We start from the raw sequence: 26,110 nt of genomic DNA on the forward strand, positions 1-26,110 counted from the left end.
TGCTGATACAATCACTGAGAATGTTAAATGCATTGCAGTGGTCATTAATCTCTGACAGGAATCACAAAAAACTCCAAAGTTTGTTTCAGTGGTGTGAATTTATTCAGTAGGATAAGGGAAGGAATGAGTGATTTTGTACTTCAGGATGGAAACTTGGTGAGCAAGTGTATACATCAGAGTGTTAAGGCCTGTCAAACACTGGCAGTTCTCTCAAATTTAAACACATTGAAGACAGCAGAGAATGCCTCAAGTCAGGGAAGATCTTCCATGGGACTCATCTCACTGCTCACACTGATTCTTTCTGGACACAGCTTCTGACTTTCTGCAGTGGCTGTTTTGACACTGCTCTTTTATCATCAACACAACACTGTAAGAAGTCTGTTTCAACATCACTCTGTTGCACTTTAAGGTTGACAGGTCTTTATTCCTGGCTCTGAGAGGTTCAAAAGAGGACTAGTATGACATTTAGAGGAAGATAAATTTGTGTGGGGAAACAAAAGTAACTAATAAAATAAATTGTATTTCACATTATACCTCAAGACATTGTCTGTTTTGTGTGTAAGGAAAGTTCAGTGTTTCCTTTGATAGAGCCTTGTGGTAGTAAATTCTTACTGATAGGCATTTCTTTAAAAAAGAAGAAAAGAATCAAGCTTGTCATGAGTTCTTTCAGCATTCAGCAGTCAGAAATGTGGCCAGGTCTCATGTATGCTATTAACTCTGCTATTTCTCATGAAAACTATTAACTGAGGATTTTCAGTTTTGTTCTGTAGGGTTATTTTCTTTTTATGACTTCAAATTGATGTGGATACCTTCTGTAGCATCTATCACTGTCTACTATCTCAGGCTGCCTCTTAAATTCTGTAAAATATATTCCAGTTAAATACTTATCTCCTGCAGGCTTGCAGTTAACATTCCTGGATCTCAGAATCTTAGCTTATGTAAGGATTTTAAATATAGACTGGTTATAATTTTCAGAGATACAAGGCAGTGACTGGAGATTGCTGCTGCCAGTTTTACCAAATGGCTGCAAGGGAACACTCTTGATCAATTTTAGTGTTAGACAGAAGTTGGAGACAGCTTCTTCCTATACAGAGTAAACAAGAGTGCACTCAGCATATCTTTGGAGATAGGTGGGAAAAATTATATTTAAACCTTTATTTTGTTTAGTTCATGCATCTCTTATTTCCAGAGTGCATTCAGCAGGACCAAGAGGTTCATATTGGTATTTACTGTAGTGATATTTAGCTTGATTGGGTGTTGGCTCTGAGCTGAGATATGGTTGTCACACAGGAAACTGAATTCTAACCAATAATGAAGTTCTAATCAGGTTGGAACCAGATGTTTTATTTAGTTAAAAAACCTGGCTTGCTTCTGTGCTGTCACACATACTTTCCTATAGAAAGTTCTCTAGAAATAGTATAAGAAAAACCAATTTTGTGATGCTGTCACCAAAAGGAAGTCAGTGTGATTCCAGTTGGTGTTTTTTCACAGCCTACAAGCATTTCTCCTGTAAGGCAAGGCTTCTTTGCATCGAAAAAAACACGGAATTCCTTATATATTGCTAAATAGTATTTTTTTTTTTCCCCTATGTCCTGCCTTCTCCATGGAACATTTTCTTCAAGCAGTCAGCCTTTACCGTTAGTAGCTTGATAATCACACTTATCTAAGAGCCAGTGCTGCCCAGCTGGTGGATCCATACTTGCTGCCTTTAAACTCTGGAAGTGGAATATGCATTTCTTTCCAAATACATTCTCTTCTTTTCCAAAGCTTGTCTGTACTTAAAGTTTAGAGCCATTTCTCATTGTGTCTCTGCTGCTGGGGTAGAAGGATTCCTATAGAAGATTCCTGGATGGGAGAAGAATTAGTGGATTATCTGGTGCTGCCTCTGTCAGAAGAACCCACCAGAGTAATGGAACATCCACTTGTCTGTGCAGTCCCTAACACCAGTTTTCTTGTGTCCTTTTACAGGGAGGTCTAAAATGTTGTTTCCTTATTCCTCTAATTAAAACAAAATCTAATTTCTTCATTTTTTAATCTTTTGTAAACTCCTAGAGGAAAGCTCTGGATAGCAAGTGAGTTTTTTTTTTTTTTTTGCTAATGCCTTGTCACAGCAGGTAATCAGAGTTTTACAAAGACATAGCATGTCTTTTAGACTAGTAGGCTTATGGTAGCCATGGTAAACCTTCACTGATTTGTTTCTTTAAATTCCTGCTGTGCCTGGCTTTGTTTGCTGCTTGATATCTCTGGCTGGCTTTTAGCTATCATGGTGGAAATGCGAATTTAAAGCTAATCACAAAGATAGCAATAAATAGATGAAGTGTGAGACAATGCAGCTCTAGAAGAGTCCCAGGGTTTAGACAAAACTTTTGTGTGAGCAGAAATCTGTCAGGAGGATGCAAGATGTGCTCAGTACTTCAGCAGATATTGAGGGCACATGAAACCATTCAGTCTGTTGTACCCACCATCACTGATGCTCAGCTGTGTTTGTCTCATTGAGAAGTTCATTTTCATCTGGCATGATTCACACAAGGTTCTGTGCAGCTCAAGTCACTGCCCAGAGGAAGGAAGGAACAGGAATTTGGTCCAGCATGGTTACACAGCCCTGGTACAGCCATATTACAGCCCTGCATGCTGCTGCAAACGTTCCTTTAAATTTTGCTGCAGTGGGCTTCTAGTTCTTGCTTGTCTGTGTCCAGGCATCTGTGATCCATCCCATTTAATGAGTTCATTCCAGATCTACCCTGACTGCAACTGTTTCTGTTGAAGCTCATGGAAATACTTGTTTTAAATTGTCCTTGAAACATTTGTAATTGAGGCCTTGATATTCCAAGAACACACACTGTTTTCCCAGCTTCCAGCATAACATTTAACAGTACTAGATTCAGCTAATTTCCTCTTAAATACAAGTGTGTAAAAAAAAAAATCATACTATCAATTGTCATCTGCAGATCTCAGATTTACAAGTGAAGATATTGTGGATAAAGTGTTTATGTAGATGATTTGTATTCTTTTGTGAGTTTGTTCTTTCAAATGTTCATCTGCTTACACCAATAGCTGTTCAAGATATTAATTTTGTCTGCATGTCAAAACTGGAGAAACTTTTACCTTGGAACAAGTGTGTTTTGGTAAATGATAACAAGCTTGTCCTTCATGGTGTAGCAAAACCTCTTCTGCTTTGAGAATTTTTTCTTTCCTACACAGATATTTGCTTTTAAAATATTTGTTTTCACTTTAAAGATTTAAATTAAGGATTTCATCCTTCCCCCCCTCTCGAATCCTTGAACAGGTACTGCACCACAGCAACTCATTTTCTTCCTGCTTTCTCTTCCACTTCCTATGTGGTTCACTGGAATTTGTTAAGAGCAGGAGAACTAGAAACCTAAACCTTATGTGCTGTGATATTCCATGTACTTGTGGAGAGTGTTTTAAAAAAGAGGAAGTGTCTGTGTGTGCATGTTTATAGAAAGGGGATGTGAAAGTAATTGTTATTGGATACAAATGGAGGGAGCTGGGGGTGAAAGTCAACATCTGCTGGGTTTTGAAGCTGTGTTGTTAACTCAGTGACTTCTATTCAATTTCACTACAGCCATGTAAAATTTTGCTTGTTAAAAATTAAGCCAGCCTCCCTTAAATTCAATTACTGCTTCCTACAGCTACTTTCCCCCCTCAAAAATCTGGAAAATATCTGGGCTTTATGTTGGAAACTTAGTGATTTTTTCATAGCTACTTGGTAGCAAGCAAAAATGGATGTGTTCATCATCTGATTATTGCTGGAATTATTGTACATTTTCTACCCTCTAAGGTGGGGAAAGTGGGGAGGGTGACTATCACTGGATTGATTGTCCTGGTTTTTTACACTTTACAAACAGGAGCTTTGTTCTTTCTTGCAGCCACTGATCTTCTTCTGGCTTGGAATCCCATTTGTCTGGGACTGGTAGAGGGAGTGATTGGTAAAGTCCAGCTTCATACAGGTATGTGCTTTGTTCTCTTCTGATGGGTTTTTTATTTGCTTCCTGCTGAAGTTCTGCGGTATTACAAATAATACTGCATAGCTCCAATGGAACAACTCCTTTGCTGTGGAGGAGAACTCCCCAAATGGACTTGCCAAGGTGATCATATTATAGATGCACATGCAAATTCACTCTGCTCTCCAGTGTGTGTCTTGTGATTGGCACTGTCTTGTAAAAATAGAAAACTGCATTCACAAATAGTAGAAACTTGTATTCAGAGTTCTATCTGACTCTCCATTTGAGATTTGTAAAACTCTTAAACCTTTTGAAATAATACTTTCAAGGAGATTCCTGTTGTTCTCTTGTGGTACAGTGCAAAAACTAATAAAGGAAGCTTTCATCAAAGTATAATTGAATTCTCAATTGAAATATGAAAAACTGAAGAATAATTGCTTCCTTGGTAGAGGAACGTTTGAAAACAAAAGGAACACTTAAACTTGTTTGCAGTTAAATGACAGAGCTATAAAATTAAAGCAGGTGTAGAATTCATTGTTATTTTAATGATAAGCTTGTCTCTAGCTGATAGTAGTAATGTTTTCCTGTAAAACAAACTCAGTAGTCCTTTTGCTTTATCAGCTGCAAATTCCTGTAGCCATAATAAGTATTTATTTTGATATATTCCAGCTTTGTCCAGGAGGACACCTCTGCCAATAGACAGCTCTGGCTGTCTGTTCACTGGCAGATAGGAAAGGTATCCATAAACCTTTGCTGAGTCCCATTCTTTTTGTGAGTGCCTACACCCTGTATTTAAAGTAGTGCCTGGCAATATGATCAATACAGGTAAAGTTTCAAGTCTGTTCCAGGAGGGCAGGATGGATTAAGTGCTGAAATGGATCAGATGTTTGTGGTGCCTTGAATAGAAACAGATTGCTCAGGGTGGCAATAATGGGATGGAGAACAGGGACTGGGACACCCTGACATGAGTGTAGGGCGGGTAAGTCCTGGGGATTATTGTGGCTCCATAGGTTCTGTGACCCCTGAGCCTGTTTCTGGGTGTAATAGTTCAGAGCCCACCTCTCCATCAAGTTCATGATCATGTCCTCCTTCTAGTTCCTTCACTTCATCTTCTTTGAATTCACCTGATATTTTTGTCTGTGCTCATTCTCCAGATTTATTCAGCCACCCTTTTTCAGATCTGGTGATGTGAAGTGGTTGGTTCAGACTTTGCCATCTCAGTTTCTCTTCTCTTCACTCTGTGCTGGTCAGCTGAATGTGCTGTCCATGCTGAATGATGGCCAAACTCCAGTAATGACCTTTTTCTGCCCTGGGAAAATGCTCAGTGATTGGTTTTGACACATGTTTTTTGTGTTTGTGTGGGGTGTGGTCTTTTGTTTTAAAACCAGGCCCTTGGGTACACAAAAACCTTCCCCCTTTCTCTCTAGGGAGTCTAGTTATTAAAAAAAGCCTTTGAAAGGGTAGACTTCAAATGCTTTCTGGAAGGTTTTTTAGTATGTTGTGGCAACTGAAGATCTTTGCATGTGTGTTTATTGTGAGCTGCTTCCTCTGCTTATGAAATCTGAGTTGAAACTTTCCCCAGAGTGTGACACTTCAACAGGTGTCAGCTTGCTGTTGTCAGGTAAATTAAGATTATCAGGCAATAAGACTGATATCTCTTCTTTCCATGTGTCCTATAGGGCTACTGAATCCATTAAGCCCCTCCAGGCATTGCACTCAGTTGTTCTTAGGTCAGTGGAAGTGTTTCCTTTTGTCTCTGCCTTGTTCAGATGGCACCATCACAAACTGTTCATCCTTTCTTTTTGTTGTAGATATTCTGGTATTTAGTGATACAACTGTCCTATAAATTGTGTTTTGTTTTCTATTATTAAAATGTCTGAAGGAAGGTAGTCTCCAGCTATTTATCCTTGTTTTTCTTTTGAGAACTCCTTGAATTTGCTGCCATTTGAGTGTCATCCCTCAGGCTGCAGTCACAAGGAGAGGGCTGACTGAGGTGTCTTACAAAGGTCTCCTCAAACCTGCAGTTTAAAATTAACTCCCACTTGATCATATTCAAGTGTAGCTTGATGTTATCCTGGGGCTGAATCATCCAGCAGTCTGTAACAGTAACCTGTCTTCATTACTTATTCTTGTATCAATCTTTGTCCCCTGGAAACTTTATCAGCAGAAGTTGTATAAATATTTAACATGGCTGGACCTTTGTGTCCAGGCTCAGCAGGAGAACTGTGCTGCAGGAGCTGAAATGCCTGACCTGCAACAGGAGGGATTGCTGCTCTGATTTATTCTCCCCTGCCCCTGGGTTATCAGGATCAGAAAACTTAGTTTGAAGCTCATTTGGTGAATTTGGGCTTGTCCTGCTCAGAGTCTTAGTTACCAGCTATTGTTGAAAAGAGGTTTTAAAGCTCCTTGGCAAACAAAGTGCTGGAAACTTCAAATGCCTTTTTAAGTATTAGGGCTCCTACTAGTGTGCTCCAGAGCTGTCACAAAGCCTGTATGCACTTGGACAGAGATCCTCATATGTTCTTGAAAGATTGCTTATTGCAAGAATGCTGGAATTGTCTAAAATGACCTTGAAATGTTCCTGTAATCAGTCATGGGCTGTCTGTAATTTAGCATTGGAATACCCTAGCCAATGAGCTGTAACTAGGGATGGGTTTTAATTTACTCTTAATCTTGCTGGTTTTATTGCTTGCCTCATGCAGGAGAATTTGTAGGAAAGCTGCTGTGACAGGGAAGCCACCTCATAGAAATCAGCCAGCCAGTATTACATGGTTTAATTTTTAATTCTTCAAAGAATTTTTGACATGAGCAGGCCAATTGTACCTCTGAACATAATCACACACTCACATCTGAGATTCAAATCTATTTAAAGCAATATTTTGTTCTTCCCCAAAGTGAATTCAGTAAACATTCTGATACTTTATTTTTTTTGTGTGTGTGTGGAGCTCAAACCCAAACAATAAAACGTTGGTTGAATATCAGAATCTAAGAATATAATTGCTCACCATTTTCTGGCTCATCCTGAAACAGCTTGTAAGAAAATGCAGAGTAACAATGGGAATAAAAGTAAAAGGGTTTTAGGATCTGTGGTGGAGTTGTTACTGCAACAGATCATTGCACATTTTCTTGGTAAGATGCACAATTAAAATTGTCTTTGCATAATCTTCCCATATAGAGGCAAACACATCTCTTGCATAAAATATTTCCTTTATGGAATTTAATTTTGTTGTCCAGTAAATCTGACTGTAACCAAAGCTAGATTTCTTAAACAGTTCCAGCAACTGCCACTTAACACAATTTCTGCCACAGGTTCTTCTATTTCTTGGTCAAAGTACAAGTATCATCTTGGTCAAAACAAGTATTTTTATTCATTTGGAGTGTTCTTCCAGTGCTGGTTAATTAAGACCCAGGTTAAATGCTGCTGGCAAGAGTCCACAGACTCTGGAAACAAGGGGGAAATGGAGTTCTTCCTTCCTTATCCCCAGTTTTCTTGTGTTAGCATGCCTCTGAATCTTGATAGAAACCACAGGCTGTTCAGCATCTGAAATCTCTTCACTGAGATACAACTGAATTTCATACAGTAAACAATCCAAAGCATTCTTTTTGCATGCAGCCAATTTTTAAATAGTTCAAGTAACTAAAAGTATGAAATTGGTAGCATAGAATTTCTTGGCTAAAATCAAAATACTTGCAGAAAGCAGCATTTGTAATACACTCATGTACAGTTTATGAAAAGTTGCTGCAAAAGCATTTGAGAGAAAGCAAATGCTAGATTGTTGGGGAAGTGTTAGAGAAAAACAGCAGTGTTGTGCTGGCAGTGTTGAAACAACAGAGGAGTAAATTTCCATTTTAGTGAGGAAGGAGAGGTAATAGCTTCCTTTGGATGCAATACTTCAAACTAGTTGTTGCCATCTGCTCTGCCACAGTTCATAAAACACTAAAAATGAACATTATGTTTTGAGGGATGACTTGAAAGGTGAGCTTTTCTGGAGTGGCACACAGCTGTCCTGTTCTGCAGTGCACACCATAGCTCACACATTCAGCAGGAATAACTAATCAGTGAAATTGCTTTTTTCCTTCTGACTGCAGAGGCACGTTCTCTATATTTAGGGATTCAGTTATTTAGATATTGCTGGCTGTTATAATATGTTGCTTTTATGTCTATTGCTGAAACTTCTACTTCAGGGCATACTTTATCTGCATAATTACTTCCTGACTGTTTACTTTTGATCTGCTGGGAAATTCCTGTTTTCTTTCAATGTTCTGTGGCTCTGGCTATAATACAAAGAGTTTTGCAATGTACACCAAGATGACATTTCAGTGCATTTTTAAAAATGACAAAAGGATATTCAACTCACTTGCCTGTATTAAGCTCTTAAGTTCTTGTTTACAGCTACCAGGGTTTAATATAGGTAGGGGGAACACTGGGCAGAGATTTTTCCTTTTCCCGTTTTTTACTATGGCATATTTGCCCAGAAATGCCTTTACCTTATTCTAATCTCCAGTAGAACCCTCCTGATAATTCCACTGGAGCTCTAGATGGTTGCCTGTTTTAGAAGAGTGTCTGTTTTGTTTTTACATACATTGGTGATCTCCTAGGAGTAAATTCTGTGGGCAGCCTTCTGCAGGTGGAAATAGATGAGGTTATAGGAATATCTGCCTGGATATGCCCTGTTGTAAGTGCTTGGATTGTCCTTGCTTTTCAGAGACTGCTGGGTTTGCATTCTAAATATCAGCATAGGAAGGGTAGACCTTTTCAGATGAACTGATAGGATCTTTATGTGCTGCTGGTGGGTTTGGCAGCATTTCAATTTCTCCTTTGCAAAAGGATTTTTTTTTAAATCTGTTCCTTGATCTTCTTGCTGTTGCATAAAATCTGTCTGCTCAGGAGCAGCACAGCACTCTCTTTACTGGACCATGTATTTTAAAGAAGTTGTGCATATCTTCATTCCCCTTCCCCTCCTGCCTTTTTGGGAGGAACCCTCTGGCTCTCACAACAAGCTTGTAGTTATGAGGATCTAAAATTTTTAAAGGCTTCTTAATATCTAACATAAACATATCTCTTTTTTAAAGGCAGTAATGCAGAATCAAAGGGAGCAGTGGAGTGTCACAGCACCCAGTTGTCTCTTGGCAATGACTATTCCTGTTCTTTAGATGAAAGAAACTGCTGGTGTTTTTCTTAAGCATTCAGAGGATGAAATACTGTTTAGAATTTACTGAGCTAGGAGTTTGTATTTGCTATAGAGCTGCTAAATAGACTTTTCAAAGTTTGTGTATCATATTCAGAGGCATGATACATGACACATCCTGCCATCACAAGTGTGGGAGCATTTTTAAGTCTATCACAGCAGGCTTTTTATGTCTTTGTCACCTTTTCAGTTGAACTCAGTTGGCTGCTTCTCAGCTGGGAGAAGAAGTGAGTGTGTATGTTTGTCTCTAGGACTTTTCTCTGCCTTTTCCATTTCCCTTAACAGAACTTTTGCCTTTGACTCCTAAAAGCCCAGCATACAACTCCTGCTCTAGCCAAGGGATTGAAAGCTGGGAATGTCCAGGCACTCTTCAGCAGTCACTGGGAATGCTTGTTTTGTTTCCTTGTCTCACTAAAGTGTGGCTGCTATAGCTGCAAGTGCTGTAGGCTGGATGTGTGCATGGAATGCACCTGCCACCAATATCTTCATTAATTTTTATCTCACAAATCTCTCCACCACTTTGTGCTCTTCAGGAATGATGTCATGAGCCTTTAAACTGCTTCATGGTGCATCCATGTTTGCTCATCAGATTTCTTCACTCATGAATCTTGTGATCAGGTGTCTATCTGGTTTGCTGTTTGATACATGACAGGAGGCACAAAGGGAAATTCATAACTTGCTGTCTCAGCTCCAGCTGCTCCCAAATTGTGCTGCCATTAGTGGGAATGTGCATCATCCTAGAGATTGTTAATTGCTATAGGTGAGGCAGGGCTAATTTTAATACAAGCCTGTGAAACAGTTAATTTCATTATATTAGAGACTTAATAAATTTTTAAAAGTTTTTTTTTCTTAGTTTTATTTCAATGCATAATAACAAAATACAACAATAGCAAATCATCATTCATTGGATTCTTCTAGTCAAATGGTTTCTGGCACACTAATCAAAATAAATTCCTGACAAGAATAAAACCATAAATAAAAGCATCTACTGATCTCTATTTTCACAGATTTACCATGGTGGCTGCTTTTAATTCGTCAGAAAGCATTGATTGGCAAACTTCCAGGAGATCATGAGGTTTGCAAAATAACAAAGATTGCAGTGATTCCACTTTGTGAGACAGAACCTCAGGATCTGGAATTGGAGGTATGGCCATCCTCAAAGAGCTCTGACTGTCCCCCACCTGAAATACAAGTCAAATGCCTCTTAGCTCTTTGTCCTGGTAAAAGCAAAGATCTTGAATATTTTGTGCTTCTTTAAATATTGTTTTGTGATAAAAAGTATTTTTTTTTTAAAAAGAAATCACTAATTCTGTTGGTGAGGGAAATTGCAACAAAATAATACCTAAATTTCATAAAGATCATTGGGAATACCACACAAGAATAAGATTTACTGAACAAGTAGAAAATATATTTTTAATGGATTCTTTTACATTTGTCCCATTTTGAAATCTTAATTCTATAACTTGGCTTGAAGCTTAAAATGTTGCAATTTTTTTTTTCCCGAAAGAGAATGGATAAAAGAACAAAAAGAAAAATGAGTAGTGCTGATTTAATCTGGGTGGGAGGTTGGGGTGGATCTGGGGGCTCAGGTCATGTCAAATTGAGGCAGAGATTCTGACAATCACAGGAGAAAATGCCTTTCATAGAGTGAGAATTAGGCTGTAGATGGAAACCTGCATGTCCCCCCTCCATTTCAGTGTCTCCCCCAGGTTTGTGGACATCAAAATCTTACTTTTGTAGACTTCCAGTTTTCTTTGAACTTTTTTTAAAAGAGTATTTAAATGTTGGCTTTAATTCAATGTCATTATTTTAGCTCTGTAAAAAGCACCATTTTGGGATAAACAAGCCAGAGAAGATAACACAGTCCCCAGATGACACAAAATTCCTGCTGAAGACTCTTACTCAAATTAAATCTAATGTGTCTGCTCCAAATAAAAAGAAGGTAAAGTTTTCTACTGCTTCCTTTTTTTGTTCCAAAATATTGAGTTTATTATTCAAAGGTTTTGATGGATGATCAAATGGAATACCAAGTCCTTAAAAAACTGCAGAATGTGGAACTACTGTCTTGATGCCCAGTTTAATTTTTTTGATTATTTATCTGCAGCTCTTGTGATTTTTTTTCATTTTGTAATTACATAATTTTGGCAGAATTGCTAATACAGTGGTTTTTGTTTTTTTGGGTTTTTTTTTACCACGATTCTAGGGAGGTTCTAAACTTGAAAATTGCTTTACACAAGTATCTCTTGTAATATAGAATTGGACACAAAATTTGATGCCTGATTCCTCAGAGAACATCATAAAATCTCATCTAACTGCTTTTAACACATTAATGGCTTGGATTAGGAAGTCAAAACAATAGTTGTAAAAATTAGAATTCTGTTTCTGTAGCTGCTGTCTCTTGTGTTTATCTCTGCTGGGAATTTTAAGGTCCTGCTCATCACTGGGAAAGTGTTTGTCCTCCAAGTTTAGAAATGGAAAATATGACTGGAGTCTTCTTCACTCACAGAGAAGAGACATGAGAGCCATTTTTTTCTTTCAGATTAGAGAAAGCAAGGAGAAAGAGAGACTGGAGAAGAGATTATTGGAGGAGTTGTTCAAGATGTTCATGGATTCAGACTCCTTTTACTACAGCCTGAGCTATGACCTGACAAATTCTGTGCAGAGGCAGAGTGCCTGTGAGAAAACCAACCTGCCCCTGTGGAGAAAAGTGAGTGGTGTGTGTGTGTTTGTTCCACCTGGGGGATGAGCTCTCCAGTCATGATCCTGGTCCAAACCTGGCTGGTCACATCTTTCAGCAGCTGAACACCTTGTCCTGTAACCAGCTCAGGTGCAAGGAAACAAAAATCAGCAGCAGCAGGAGCTGGAGTGTTTTATTAAAAGCACTGACTTGTCTGTGCAGTGTAGTGAATAAACTGATGGACCTGTGTCCTTCCCACAGACATTGCCAAACCTGACTGGTAATACTGCAAAATCTTCCCTTTTGTCTTCTTAACAGGTGGATGACAGATTCTTTTGGAACAAGCACATGATTGAAGATCTCATCAGCATTGATGTGAGTCTATTTCTAAGGTGTATTATGAGAACCATTCTTTAGCTCATTTTAGTTCAAATGTTTAAGGCCTTGTGGCATTGATTAGGAACCTGCTTGGCAGACAGGTCAGGATCAGGGCTGTGCAATCTGTGGCTGAGCAGCTGGCACTGCCTTCTTCCCCCAGCCAGCCTGTGGTCATTGCTAAGGGCTGAGCTTCAGCTGAATCAGAAAATTGGTTGCAATAATGTAGAATAACTTGCTGTGATATGTTTGTGCAGACTTCTGAAAGTAAATTTGAGTTGTGTTTTTATGTGAAATGGATTATCCCTGAACAGAGCTGAACTTGGTAATATGGAGGAGCCAGGAAAGAAATAACCTCTGAATTCCAAAGTTTCCCTGAGATAAGATTTTGGTCCTCCATAGTGGAGGATAGTGTTTTGTCTCCTTAAGCACAGTAACTGATCAGTGCAGAACAAGTTGTTCTGAACATCTGTTCAGAGTAAATAAAACATTTTCCTGGCTAATGAGCACATAAAGAAGCAGCAAACCACCACTCTTTCTTCTGTGTATGACCTTCTTTCATTTTAAATTAACCTTGTAGATCAAGGACTAAGTTGCTAACTTCTGTATGCAAGTTTAGGCCAAGTCTGATTTTCTTTAGGGCTGACAGCAGACATCTTGCCTTATGCCCTGCTCCTCTTTCATTGATAATTATGCATAAACAAATGGTTATGGAATCACAGCAGGGTAAACCTATGTCCTCTGTGAAAAGTTTAATGGGTTGTATTTTTCATTTATAAGATATAAATGGATAACCTTGAGTTAGTGAGGAATTCAGATCTCAATTCTGTCTAAGAAATCAATGTTTAGGGTGCAGAGCCATGAACCAGTTGTCTTGAGGACTAAATTAGCCCATTTATAGCAATTGTTATGTGTTGCTGAAAACAAGCTAGCATCTACCTTCCTGTATAACTGTGGTACAGTATGTGTCCACACAGAGGTTTTAAAACTGCCTTAATGCAGAAACTAGGTTAAAAAGTTGCTTTCTTTCCTCCTCCTAATTTAAAAGCCCTGTGCCTAATGGAGGAAAAATGTTGGTATCTCTTAGAGAAATAAGGATATGGCTAACATTAAAGCCTGAAAAGCACGTGAAGCAGCTGTTTTATAAATATGAGAAATGGCAGAAATAATTGTAGGTAATGTTGGGCCAAAAGGAAAATAAATGTATTTTGTAACCTTCAGAATGCTGAAGTGGACTTCTGGATTATCCCCATCATTCAAGGATTTGTGCAAATTGAAGAACTTGTAGTAAACTATAGTGAATCTTCTGATGATGATAAGAGCAGTCCTGAAACCCCTCCCCAGGAGTCCTCGTGTGTGGATGACATTCACCCAACCTTCCTGGTGGCGCTCATCTCCCGCCGGAGCCGGCACCGAGCTGGTAGGCAGAGCCAGTCTGAGCTGCTGGGGGGTTTCTGAGCACTGCAGGGGGATGCAGGGGGTAAAGCTGCAGGGCTGAGCTGCTCAGGGGAGGGGCAGCCCCTGTCAGAGGCTGGAGAGGCTGCAGTGCCTGCAGCAGGGAGCTGCTGTCACTGGGGTGAAGCTGAGAGAGCATCACTGCCCTGCTCAGGAGCTCTGGGTGCATCCTTGGAGGTCACATTCCTGAGGCAGAGTTCCATTTGTGCAGAGATCCCCCTGGTTAGGACCTTGCTTATAACTCTGCTGATATATTTCAGTAGGCTTGGATGGGAGTTAAATTTTCAGAGGTCTTTGAGGGCTTTGGCAGCAGCTGCAGAGGCTTGAAAAGCCATGTGTGTGCATGCCTGTGTCCCAGGAGAGGCTTATTAGGGGCAAGGTGTGAAATGTGACCATGCTTTGGTTCTGAACCTCATTTGACTTAGAGTAGCAAGGCAAACAGAAATCATTCTCTGCTCTTAGGATCTCAGAAAGATTGAATCACTTTACAGCTTCATAAATCCTCTTCAACTCCAGGATTTTCAGTCTATCTGATTTTTATGAGGACACTCTCCAATGTCTCTAACTCCTTTCTTACACAGCTGAGTTTTTAACACATCAAAAAACCCAGAAAAAAGCCTGTTGAGCTTATCCTACTATAGGAATGTGCCTTTGTACCACTTTGTACTCACTTGGATGCATTTATTTCAGTTCCAAAGAAAATGTTTGTCAAAACAACTTGGAGTAAATGCTTGAGGGTTTCAGAGTAGTACCTAGTTGGCAGTCTGCCTTTTTCATACTGAATTGTTACAGATACTGAATTCTAGAGGGAAAATTCCTTCTTACTGTTAATATCATTTTTCTCATATGATTTCTTGTCCAGAGCATAAACTCTCTAGAATTTTCTCCCTGTCTGATTAAGGGCTTTAATGATACTCTGACAATTTCTCTATGAAGGTCACTATTACAGATATTTTACAGTCTTTTCCCTACTTTCAGCCTCTTCCCTTTTATGCTGTCAAGGTTCAGCTCAAAAGTTTGGTTCAGTGCTACTTCAGGACTTGGAACTGAATTTCCATGACCTTGAATATTTTTTGAACTCTTACTCCTTCCCTGTCCTTTGCTACCACCTGCATCCTTTCTGGAATAATGATGTACTCTCCTTTGAGTCAAGGATATGCAAACACATTTCTGTTTAATGAGCAGTTCAGAGCTGGGTAGGCATAAAACTGTAGTCAGAGGAGCTTTATCTCTTCTTAATGAGCAGAATTAGTTACACAAGTTAAAACAAGGAGGGGAAGCCTTCTGTTTTGTGGAACATGCAAATCCTCTTTGACTGCTTGTGGGATCAGTGTGAGAAGTGGAGCCTCTGTCAGTGAAAGTGGCCTTAAGGCTCATGGAAAATACAGAGCACTGAAGTAAAACTTTGTGTCTAGTGTGATAGAAGTGTGTCTTTTAAGATGGACCAGAGGTATTTGTCACTTTAAGCTCCATGTCCTGTCAGTTTATGTTCTGCTGCTCATGGTGTATCACTAAATAAACTTTATCTATATAGTCAGAATAACTTTTGAGAAATAAACTAGGATAGGAGTCACTTTTACCATTGATCATGGATTTGGGCTAGAACTGTTATCTTGGGTTAGCATTGTCAAAAACAGCAACATAAATTAATGTTTAAGGCAAATACTTGAATATGACTTCTCCATTCTCAATCCCCCCAGGAATGCGGTATAAGAGGAGAGGTGTTGATAAAAATGGAAATGTGGCAAATTATGTTGAGACAGAGCAACTGATCCATGTCCATAATCACACCCTTTCCTATATCCAAACACGAGGCTCTGTGCCTGTTTTCTGGAGCCAAGTTGGATACAGATACAACCCACGGCCCCGGCTGGACAAAAGTAAGTATTTAGGTGGAAAACCTGAAAATCAGGGTCCTCTGGAGCTCTGCTTTTGGAACAGATGTTTATGTGGGTGTGGTGCATATGTAGAAGGTGGAAGCAGACTTATTGAAAGTTAAATTTTTGTCCCATCTCCTCTGCACAAAAAGCAAAATGCAGAAAAATTCAAGAATGTGTTTGCTGTACACCAGACTATAACAGCAGTGTTGAAGCTGAGCAAATGAAAGAAAGACCTTTAAAAGTAATTTTGTACAATGTGCTGTCATATTTAAGCTCAAGTATCTTGGTATTTTAGAATACAAATTTGGGCATGATTTAATACATCAAACAGAACTTATTGCTGAACAGGCTGTTTCTGTCTAACTCTGCCTTGTAGGTGAAAATGAAACCGTGTCCTGTTTTCGTGCACACTTTGAAGAACAGCTGAAAAATTACAAAAAGCAGGTGAGGGCTACATGGCAGAATAGTAATCCCATGAAAATGCAGGGGCTGAGGTTTAATGTTTTTAGGTTGTTTTCCTTGGTGATGTGTTGTTGACAATTGTAAGGTTGGTACATAAATAGAATTTTACTTTAGGTTTTTCAGATATCATTATAAATAACCATAAAACCCAGGAATAATTTATGGAAATGTGTAAACTCTATTTCTGTGTACCTGTCCTAAGCACTCAGAGCTTCTCTGTATTTAAATTTGTGTAGGCAGGGAACTGTTGGGGTTTGTCTTGGGTGCAATCTATCAAAAACTGTAACTTCATCAAGATTTCTATGAATCTTTAACTCTTGAGCTGTTTGTTGTTGCGTGGTGTAAATCTAAGAAGATTGTGTAGCAGATGATGAGTGTTAAATTATTAAACTTTTGGACAGGTTATTATTAACTTGGTGGATCAGACAGGCAGAGAGAAGATCATTGGAGATGCTTACCTTAAACAAGTTCTTCTCTACAACAATGCAAATCTGACTTATGTTTCATTTGACTTCCATGAGCACTGGTAAGAAACCTTTTAAAAATGTCACTTTGCATCTATTTTATTGGCATGAAAAGGCAAGTATAAAGGAGGAGAAAACTCATTTTATTTCTACTTCTGCATGAAACACTCCTTTAAACAAGAATACAGTTTTTAAACTAAAGCACTATAAAACTTAAAGCTTGGGTAACCAAGCACTGCTGTTTGTGATGTTGTCCCTGACCTGTTAAATATGCAGCTACTTATTGGGCAAAGCTTAATTGTAACACATTTTAAGAGTTTCTTTAAACATGCCATGAATGTAAAGCTGTTGTTGACCTGCTTTTTCAATCTATGTAGCATTTTGCTTTTAATTCTCTATTTCTGTTTCTCTTGCTTGTTTCTATAAAAGCATGATGAGTTCTTTCAGGACCCTGATGTTATTTCAATATAAAATACACAGATTTTATCTTAATCCAGTGTGAGTAGTTTCTGTTTTCATGTCTCCCCTCTGATGCTGCCATGCTCTAGAGCAGTGCTCACATTCCCAAGCATGTCATCTGTCACAGGCATGTATTTCTCCTGCTCCCCTCAAGGAGGCTGCATTTGTGTGGGGTCTAAACTGGTTTAATCTTCACTTCCAAACTTAATCTAGGGGTTGCAGCTGCAGTTCTAAATCTGCAGTAGTTACTTCTCTTGAGACTGAAATGAGAACAGAATGTTGCACATGCCTGAATAGCTGCACACTTATTCTTCCCAATGGAAGCAGCATTAAGAAATGCAAAGTCTTGGGAATTTAATGATCTTTTAACCTCTTGCCTTGGGTTTGGATGTTGAACTGTACTGCAAAATAGTTCTGAATATTGGCTCCTGTTTAAAGCTCATTGCAGAAGGGAATGCTTGTCTCTTTCATTTAGCCAAAACACTATCTTTGTTAGCATTACAAATAAGATAAAGTTGTTAAGGAAAGGCAAGTCACTGCTCTAGTTCAAACTAACTTTTGTGAAATTGTGTTTCAGCCGAGGAATGAAGTTTGAAAATGTTCAAACACTGACTGATGCCATTCATGATATTATTCTTGACATGAAGTGGTGCTGGTAGGTACTTAACTGTTTTTAGACTAGTAGGGAACATTTGTAGAGGAAAACACCAACAAAGAGTAGATACTCAGGGGCCTTAATTTTCTCCAAACCAGTATGTTTTATATTTCTCTTTTGGTGTCCAGATTGTTTGTCAGAGTTTTTGTCTTCTGAAGTGTTGGTGTTCTACCCATATAACAGCAGAAATTCTCAGGTGCTGAGGTTTACTGCATTTCTCATTTTTAGGATCACTCACATTTAATGTGAAACACTCTGTATTTGACCCACAAGCCCTAGAATGGCAGCCTTACTGTTGACAGCAAGCAGACTTGTTTGACCTTTAGTTTGAGCTGATTAAAGTTCATACATTTGGGTAACAAGTGTGGCTGCAGCCTCAGTCAATTGCTCTATATTGTTCTGTATTGCTGTCATTATCATTGGCTTCTCTGTTGTTGAAATTAAATGCTTTTACTCTTGAAAGCTTGTATTATGTATGCATGAGTTGAATTCAGCATCTGATTGCATCTCAAGTTTTTGGCCTCAGCAGGATTTATGTCTGATATCCAGCCTAGATTAGAGAGAAGTTAATTCAGTGTGGGGTGTGGCTGGGGTGTGAGTACAACCATAAATAGTGTGCTCCATGTATAAATGCTCTACTGTTTATAGAAGCTGATGAATTGCACTGGGTTTGAAGTGTCTCAGTGTGCCTTTGCTCTCTCCCTGTTGCAAGGGTTGACCAGGCTGGAGTGATCTGCAAGCAGGAGGGAATTTTCCGGGTGAACTGCATGGACTGCCTGGATCGGACCAATGTTGTGCAGGCTGCTATTGCCAGAGTGGTCATGGAGCAGCAGGCACGTACAGCTGAGGGCTCTGTCAAGCACTGAGTGCCTCACACCTTCATTGCTGTCCACAGAGAAATCTCTGCGTTGGAAAAATGCTAAACTCTAGGAAAAAGTCTTTGCAAATACTTGAAGAGCCACAAAGCTGAGAGGAATAATATGCACAAATGCAAAACTTGAAATCATTCTAGAATAGTGATGCTGCCTTCTGTCCTCCTTCAGAAAGGACTGACTGTCCAAAACTTGGAGAGGATTATTGTTTTGTTGGATTTAGTAATTTCAGTTTAAGTTATGTAGAAATACAGAGTTCAGAAACAAGACACGTTCCCCCCAAGTGCTTCACTGAAATTGTTAAAGGGCTAAAATCTAACAAGTTGGATGCTATTTTAGGTGCTTTGAAGTGAAATACTGTGGTGCAGCAAGTAGGGAGATGAGTTGTCCCTTCTGTGTGTAGAGGAATAATTAATTCATGATGTAAATAGCCCTGTGACCGTTGTGCTGTGGAATAGCTTTCTCTGTACAGAGAAGGGATTTCCAAGCAGGCTGAGAGTACTTTCTGTAGCTTTCCTCTTTGCTCTGGCCCTCCCTTGATTTTTAGAAGCTCAGTGGTGACTCTCTTCCCTTGTGAAGACTTCACTGACACAGCACTGCTGCAGACCTAATGCAGACTTAATGTCCTGTAACTGAAACATCAAAGCCCCAGTCACAGCCCAAAATGAGCAAACCTGAGTATGGTTGAAGTGAAGGAGAAAGGATGAAGTGGGTCCTTCATTAGGGTGAAAAGTGAATGGATCTGGCCATTCTACCTGGCAGTTCCTCTTTGTGATCTGCTATTGTGAGTGCTGAGGACAAGGGGAAGGATCAGCAATCCCACAGTCATTATTTCAGAATAGGGTTTCTGTCCAGGGTAACTCTTGAGTTCCAAGGCAATTCTTTCAAAAACAAGAGTGTCACAGATTGTTGTGAAGAGGCTTCACTGATCATTGCTGAAGTGTGAGCTTGTGATGTGCTGCATCATTCTCATCCTGTGCTTGGGAATCAGTCCATGCCTGAGAAATGCCCTGAGCATTGCAGGGTCAGTGGCATGGAGTGAAGGACTGAGGGTTGCATGCACCTCACACTTCCTTGGAACCCCTGGACCTGCTTTCTCTCATCTGGAAACTTGATAGGGCATTCAAAGTTAATGAGCAGCTTTGTGTTAATTTTCATCCAACTTGCACAGAGTGCATGAGCATTTGGTTTCAGTTGTAAATTGAAGTTTTTCTATGATTTATTCCAAGTTATCCCTATCATTTAGTGACTGCACTGCAGTTCTGTATGTGCTGCTCTACCCACTCAGTGTGTGTACAAAGCCTGATGTTGGTATTGTACCCAAGGCTTATCTGGGGAAAACTGAAGGACTGGGTGTTCCAAGAGGGAGATATCTTACTGTAGTATCAGTGACAAACAGTAACTGTCCAAAATGTGCAAGCACTAATAATAAACCAACATAAGAAGTTATTTATATTTGTTTTCAGACCTTTGAGGTCATGAATGCATTTGCAATAGAACACATATAAACTTATTTATTTTAAAATTGTGATGTCTGTTTGATGGTTCTCTATTGAAAAATTTCTTGTATCTTGAGAATCTACAGTAACTTGTTTTCATTCTGCTGATTTTTTTGATGATTGACTTAACATCCATAATTAATGTTACTGCTGCCTCCAGTGATATGATGTTTAGCAATTAACTAATTCATTAATTTAATCTGACAAATCAGCACAATAGCTTCCTTTCCCCCACCATACGAAATCCAACAATCAAACGCTTGGCAACCGTTTCCATTTGCTTTACCAAGCTCTGATATTGAGAATTACTTTGAGCACTGAATTAATACATTAATGCATCAAATTCCAGCTGAAGAAACTGGGTGTGATGCCACCAGAGCAGCCTCTGCCAGTGAAATGCAACAGGATCTACCAGATCATGTGGGCCAACAACGGCGATGCCATCAGCCGGCAGTACGCGGGCACGGCCGCCCTCAAGGTGGGGAGAGCCTCCCTGCCCCAGCCATCTCCTGCCTCACAGCCCCTGTGTGCCCTGGAAAACCCTGGGCTGGTTCAGGGCTCACCAGGCATTCTGTGTGCTTTTGTCCTGGAGTGATGGGGCTTTGCAGTGGGAGAGTGTTTTGTCGTGTTTGGCGTGAGTTGAAGAGCTGAGTGCTGCCTGCACTTCACCCGCCTTCTGTTCCTTGCATGGCTGGGGACAAAGCACAGCAGAGAGGAGAGTCTGAGAGATACATTGATGTATGTTTTACCATGGTTCCAGTACTTCTAAATAGTTAAAAATACTCTAAAGTTCTGCAGATTGGGCTATGTAGGTAGTAGCATGATATTAATTATCTATCTTTTCCAAAGACTCTTCTTAATTAGCTGTAATGCACTCTGTCCAAGATCAAACATGAAACTCCTTGCTCTGTAATTCTTCTGCTTTGAAAAGTCATGGAATTTGAGGTGTTTGCTGTGTGTAACTGGTGGAACAAATTTTAGTAGTATTTGTATTTGGCATAAGAAAAATCATTATGGTGGAAATGCTTAACTCTTAAATCTCTCTTTAAATATCTCTGCTGAGCTTTGATTAGTTGATTGCACTGCTATTTTAAAAAATATTAAAAACTGCCTGACATGCTTGTTTTCATTGAGTATATTAAACTTTAAATCTGAAGTGCAGACCTCAGTTTATAGATCTGAATTTTCAGGCCTTCCACTGGAAGATTGCTCCACTCACTGTTGAGGTTCATGGATTAAATGAATTAATTTTAATTGTGGCATTTCTTTTAATTTGAAAGTGAGCCACATTGAAATATTCTTTATAGGAGTTGATGTGGCTTTTAGAAATGCTCTGTGCCAGTGTTCAGAGTGTCTCTGAAAATAGAATCCTCTAATGAAGTGTAACTACCAAACCAGCTTTTTATTCAAATTCTAAACCTTCCATGGCCTAGAAACTTTCTTTTGTTTCTGAGGTTGTGAGGGTATGTGCTGCTTTCCCCCCAGTATGTTATATTTGTCTTGTTTTGGTAGCAAAAGCAGTGAGATGAAAACCATTTTTCAGTAAACTTCAGTCTTCTCTATTGTTGCAATAGTTCCTTTTAAATGAAAGGCCAGAAAATAAAGGGATTTTTTTCTTTTGGAGGTATTGAAGCATCACAGTGATGGATGTATTGAAAGTCCTGCTTCAGTGTTAGCTGGCTTATATGTCCAGATTTGTTTTCTGTTGGAATTTCCTACTGGAATTGTAATGTCAAAAACACAGGATTCTCTGCAGATTCAATGCCAGAAGATCCTCTTTGAAAAAAAACCCAATATTTTCAACTTCTTTATAAAGTAGTGAGTTGAAGATAATTCCTGAGTTGCCATCTATTCAGTTCTGAGTTTCAGAGTGCCAAATCCTTTGAGCTGAGCCTGCTGCTGCAGAGTTTGATGTGTGCATGACTTGCATGTTGTGTGTGACAGGGTGACTTCACAAGGACTGGTGAAAGGAAGCTGGCAGGGGTGATGAAGGATGGAGTGAACTCTGCAAACAGATACTACCTGAACCGTTTCAGGGATGCTTACAGGCAAGCAGTCATAGGTAAGAGCACAGTTTCAACCCAGCTGAGCTGTGGTATTTAGAACAGATTATTAAATCTTGTTGGTTTCATCTTTCTGATTTTTTCCTCCTGTTGCTTAAAAGCACCATGAGTGGGTACATGTCTGAACTGGACATTATAAGGAACAACTCACTCACTTTGGAATTTAATCAACACTCAATTCAGAGGGATTGCATGCAGTGTGACTCATTGGAGTCTGCCCCGACTTAATTTTAGCGTTAAATATCTTGTAGTCTCTATTTTAAGACAAAGTTAAATTTATGTATCAAGTATCTCTTAAAATCATGAGAAACTCTTGTTTTTCACTGAAAGCAGAGTTACGCCTTCTGAGTTTTCAGTTACAGGCAACATTCTCTTCAGAGAGATTACCAAGAGCATCATTAAAATGCAGCATTTGGAAGGAATTTACAAACTCTTGCCATGTATCTCTTTTAACTGTTTCTTGCTTGCAATTTTCTGGTGTTTATTTAGATTTGATGCAGGGTATCCCTGTGACAGAGGACCTGTACTCCATATTTACAAAAGAGAAGGAGCATGAAGCCCTGCACAAGGAGAACCTGAGGAGCCACCAGGAGCTGATCAGCCAGCTGCTGCAGAGCTACATGAAACTGCTCTTGCCAGATGATGAAAAGTTCCATGGAGGCTGGGCACTCATTGACTGTGATCCAAGGTTTGTTGAACCAAGTTAAAATTGATCAGCTGCTACTCTGACACCTCTGTTAATTACTACTGATTTTGGACTGGTTTTGGTAGCTGATGTGTGAACAGAAATCAAATGGGTAGTTCTGTAGAAGGACAGGAGTGCTTGAAGGGTTTGAATACTTGTAAAGGGAAAAGTCCTCTAAACATGTGCTTTTCCCAAAGTGCCATGAAAATGCTGGAATCAGCTTTGAGACATTGTCTGGAAATGGATGCATTTTATTAATATTGCCAAAATGTGGCAGGTGCCATGAAGAGAACTTGTAGAACTAAGGGTGGTTAAAGCTTGAGGAGCTGTTGTTCCTTATTGCATTATAGGGAAAGTGTAACTTGACTGATAAGATGGAATCCCTGGGAAATGCAGTTGGACAGTCTGGATTTCTGTTCATGGAAAGTAATGGATGTAAACTCTGAACTTCACTCCTTATCAAGTTCAGAGTTCAGGAGATGTAAGAGAAAAACAGTGGTTAGATCTCCTGCAGGTTAAACTTCAGCATCTAAAAATAGCAGAGCAGGTTGTTATGACAGCTATTCAGGGCACAGACTCTGAGTCTGAGGTATTTTTCCATTTCTCTGGTAGCATTTTTAATAGCTTGTGGGCTTTCTATTCTTTTTTTTTTTTTTTTTTGACCGCCTGCTGACGTATTTGAGCTATTAAGTAACTTCAAGTTTGAGAGAGAGTGTTGCTTGCATGGATCCATTTGATAACAAACTGTGATTGAAACTTCTTGTAACTTGTGTTCAGCTCTTAAAAGAGTGTCCTCAGAACACAGTGGGCATGGGTTACAGCTCAGCAAATAAATAAATAAATAAAACTTACTCTGTATTTATTCTTCTTCCCTTCAGTCTCATCGATGCCACTCACAGGGATGTGGATGTGCTGCTTTTACTTTCAAATTCTGCCTACTATGTGGCCTAGTAAGTTACCACTTTCCCTTACTATGTGTAGTTTTAGTACCTTTGCTTTAGTTTAGTAAGAAACACTAAATTCTGTTTCTTTTTTTTCTAGTTATGATGATGAAATCGACAAAGTGAATCAGTACCAAAGGTTAAGTCTTGAAGCTCTTGAAAAAATAGAAATAGGTAAGAAAACAGTCACTCTGTGTCTTTTTTTGAATGCTCTTAAAAATGGCTTGAGCACTTATCAAAGCATCCTACAAAGGTATTGAAGCAGCAGTCCTTGAGCCCACCTAGAAATGGCCCTTCAGGCTGATAGCAGATGCCAGGCTCTTCCTACTGCTGGAAATGGGAGCTTTGATCACTGAAGGGGTTCTAAAATTGTCCCTCTTTCAAACTCCTAAAAGAACCATGGAGTCATCCAAGCAGATTTCATTATTTATCAAGTGGCAGTAACAACTTTGCCAGCTTCTGTAATGAGTCATGGGTTTGTGCATTCAGTGCTCTCTTCCTTTGATCCAAACACAGCAACTGGCTTGGAATTGTAGTTTAGATCTGTTTCATAGCTTTGTAAAACTTCTTCCTCAAGGGCTGATAACAAACATGCTATTACAGAAACATCTTGTTATGCTGATTTAACTTATTTGCTATAGAATGTAACATCTGCAGGCTAAATCCAGCATTTTCTGCTGGAAGCATTAAAGATATGATGTCTTTGAACCATGACAAAGGTGATCAGTTGGAGAGAAGGGAGTGTGTGGCCTCCTGATGGAGCTGAATCCTCCATTACACAACACACAGTGATTTCATAATCTCCTGACTGTAACTTTCACTGTTCCTGTGCAATTTCTAAGAGTTCAGGGGAAAGGTCTCCCTCACTTATATATCGTGGAGATTTGTACCCTAAGTTACAGAGCAGAGTGAAATATCTACATCCAACCTCATTTAATGCTATAGGTTATGCAGTGCACTGAGGAGCTGAAGTACTTGGTCTAAATCTTGAAATTTCAATTACATCCTCTTGATAAAATATTAGCTTTCCCTTTAATCCTTGAAGGAGCATTCCCTAAAAATCCCACAGGATGTAAAAAGTGTAAAACTTTTTTTCCCTTCTATTTGAAAGGGTGATCTGCAATAAACAATCAGTCTGGATTGTAATAGACATACAGAGAGTCGAATTGCTTTTTGTAAGTTATTGATTGTTTAGTTAATGTGAAAATCTTTCATTTAAAGGGTCTGTCCTGCTCTAAAGAAAACATGAAGCCTTTAAGGCTGAAAAAGACGGTCAGCACTTACATACCCTTAGGTGCAGCCTCTGCAGTATCTCTTTCAGTGTTTGGTTAAAGATTTCTAAAGATTTCTCCTGGTTTCTCTCTCAGGGCCTGAGCCTACTCTCTTTGGCAAGCCCAAGTTCTCTTGCATGAGGCTGCATTACAAGTACAAAGAAATGAGTGGATATTTTCACACTCTCAGGGCTGTGGTTCGCAGCCCAGAAGAAGATGGAAAAGGTTTGTATCCTATGTAAAAGTTTTAGACATAAAAATGTATTCAGTGTATCAGTGTTGCTCTAAAAAACACCTGTTCCATTTCTCTTAAAATTTATCCTTCTTCAGAAATCACTCCAATAAAATCCAGTTGTGTGAAGTGGGAAAGCAATTTTAAAAAACCACTCAGATGTTACTGTTTTAATAGACAGAAAAATAAGTTTCTGATACAGCTTTAAAGCAAAACATCTCTCTAGAACTAGAGTAATTTCCCTGTCCATGTCTTTACTGTTCCAAAAACTTAGAAAATGAAGTTAAAATTAGCTCCTAAAGAGGTAAAGAAATTGATTTCTTTAGTGTAATCAGTGTCTGGAAGTGTTCTTGCTTGTTGTTTAACTGCATTAAATGAACACTAACAAGGGAAAAAATATCACTTCATACCTGGAGCACTGAGTTTCGTCAACAAGGATTAGAATAAATGAAATTGCTTCTCTTCCTTCCCCAAATGAGGCAATGATTCACTTAATGCTGAGTATTTAGGGCTGAAGGAGAGTTGATTCTTTAGGTTTGTTTTGTAACCTTTAAATCAGAATCACAACTTGTAGGGCACAACTGCTCTGTGGGGTGAGAAAAAAGCAATAAAACCAAACAAATTGTTAAAATTAGACCTGTTTCATTGTAAATGGTGGAATTTGGGCTTTTAAGGGTATTTTAGGTGTCTGACAGGCTGCTGCTTGGATTTCAGACACTCTTCAGTGCATTGCAGAAATGCTGAGAATCACAAAGCAAGCCATGGGAATGGATGTGCCCATTATTGAGAAGAAGCTGGAGAGGTGAGTACCTACATGATGTGAACCTTCTGTATCCCACCTTTGCTCTCAACTCAGCTTCTTCTCCCAGCTGAGTAGAAGGTGTAGCAAAAAAAACCTTGTTCTTTTTTACAGGTATTGCAGACTGAATACTTGCTAAATCTGGCTACTGAGTACAGCATACACAA

At 39.2% G+C, this 26,110-nt stretch overlaps 1 protein-coding gene across 1 annotated transcript in view; it reads left to right on the plus strand.

Annotated features, from left to right (window-relative positions):
- INPP5F (inositol polyphosphate-5-phosphatase F) overlaps positions 1-26,110 on the plus strand; it is a 37,665-nt gene that overhangs the window by 8,801 nt on the left and 2,754 nt on the right. The window contains exons 2-19 of the mRNA XM_056494285.1: positions 3,891-3,971; positions 10,162-10,298; positions 10,968-11,096; positions 11,694-11,861; positions 12,150-12,206; positions 13,428-13,626; positions 15,362-15,541; positions 15,918-15,985; positions 16,405-16,529; positions 17,504-17,581; positions 18,294-18,414; positions 20,302-20,430; positions 21,897-22,014; positions 22,505-22,703; positions 23,579-23,650; positions 23,742-23,815; positions 25,009-25,137; positions 25,859-25,946. Of these exons, the coding sequence (XP_056350260.1) occupies positions 3,891-3,971; positions 10,162-10,298; positions 10,968-11,096; positions 11,694-11,861; positions 12,150-12,206; positions 13,428-13,626; positions 15,362-15,541; positions 15,918-15,985; positions 16,405-16,529; positions 17,504-17,581; positions 18,294-18,414; positions 20,302-20,430; positions 21,897-22,014; positions 22,505-22,703; positions 23,579-23,650; positions 23,742-23,815; positions 25,009-25,137; positions 25,859-25,946 (2,152 nt within the window). The remainder of the gene's footprint in view (positions 1-3,890; positions 3,972-10,161; positions 10,299-10,967; positions 11,097-11,693; positions 11,862-12,149; positions 12,207-13,427; positions 13,627-15,361; positions 15,542-15,917; positions 15,986-16,404; positions 16,530-17,503; positions 17,582-18,293; positions 18,415-20,301; positions 20,431-21,896; positions 22,015-22,504; positions 22,704-23,578; positions 23,651-23,741; positions 23,816-25,008; positions 25,138-25,858; positions 25,947-26,110) is intronic.

Source organism: Oenanthe melanoleuca, chromosome 6 (genome assembly GCF_029582105.1).
Source record: "Oenanthe melanoleuca isolate GR-GAL-2019-014 chromosome 6, OMel1.0, whole genome shotgun sequence".
NCBI lineage: Eukaryota > Metazoa > Chordata > Aves > Passeriformes > Muscicapidae > Oenanthe > Oenanthe melanoleuca.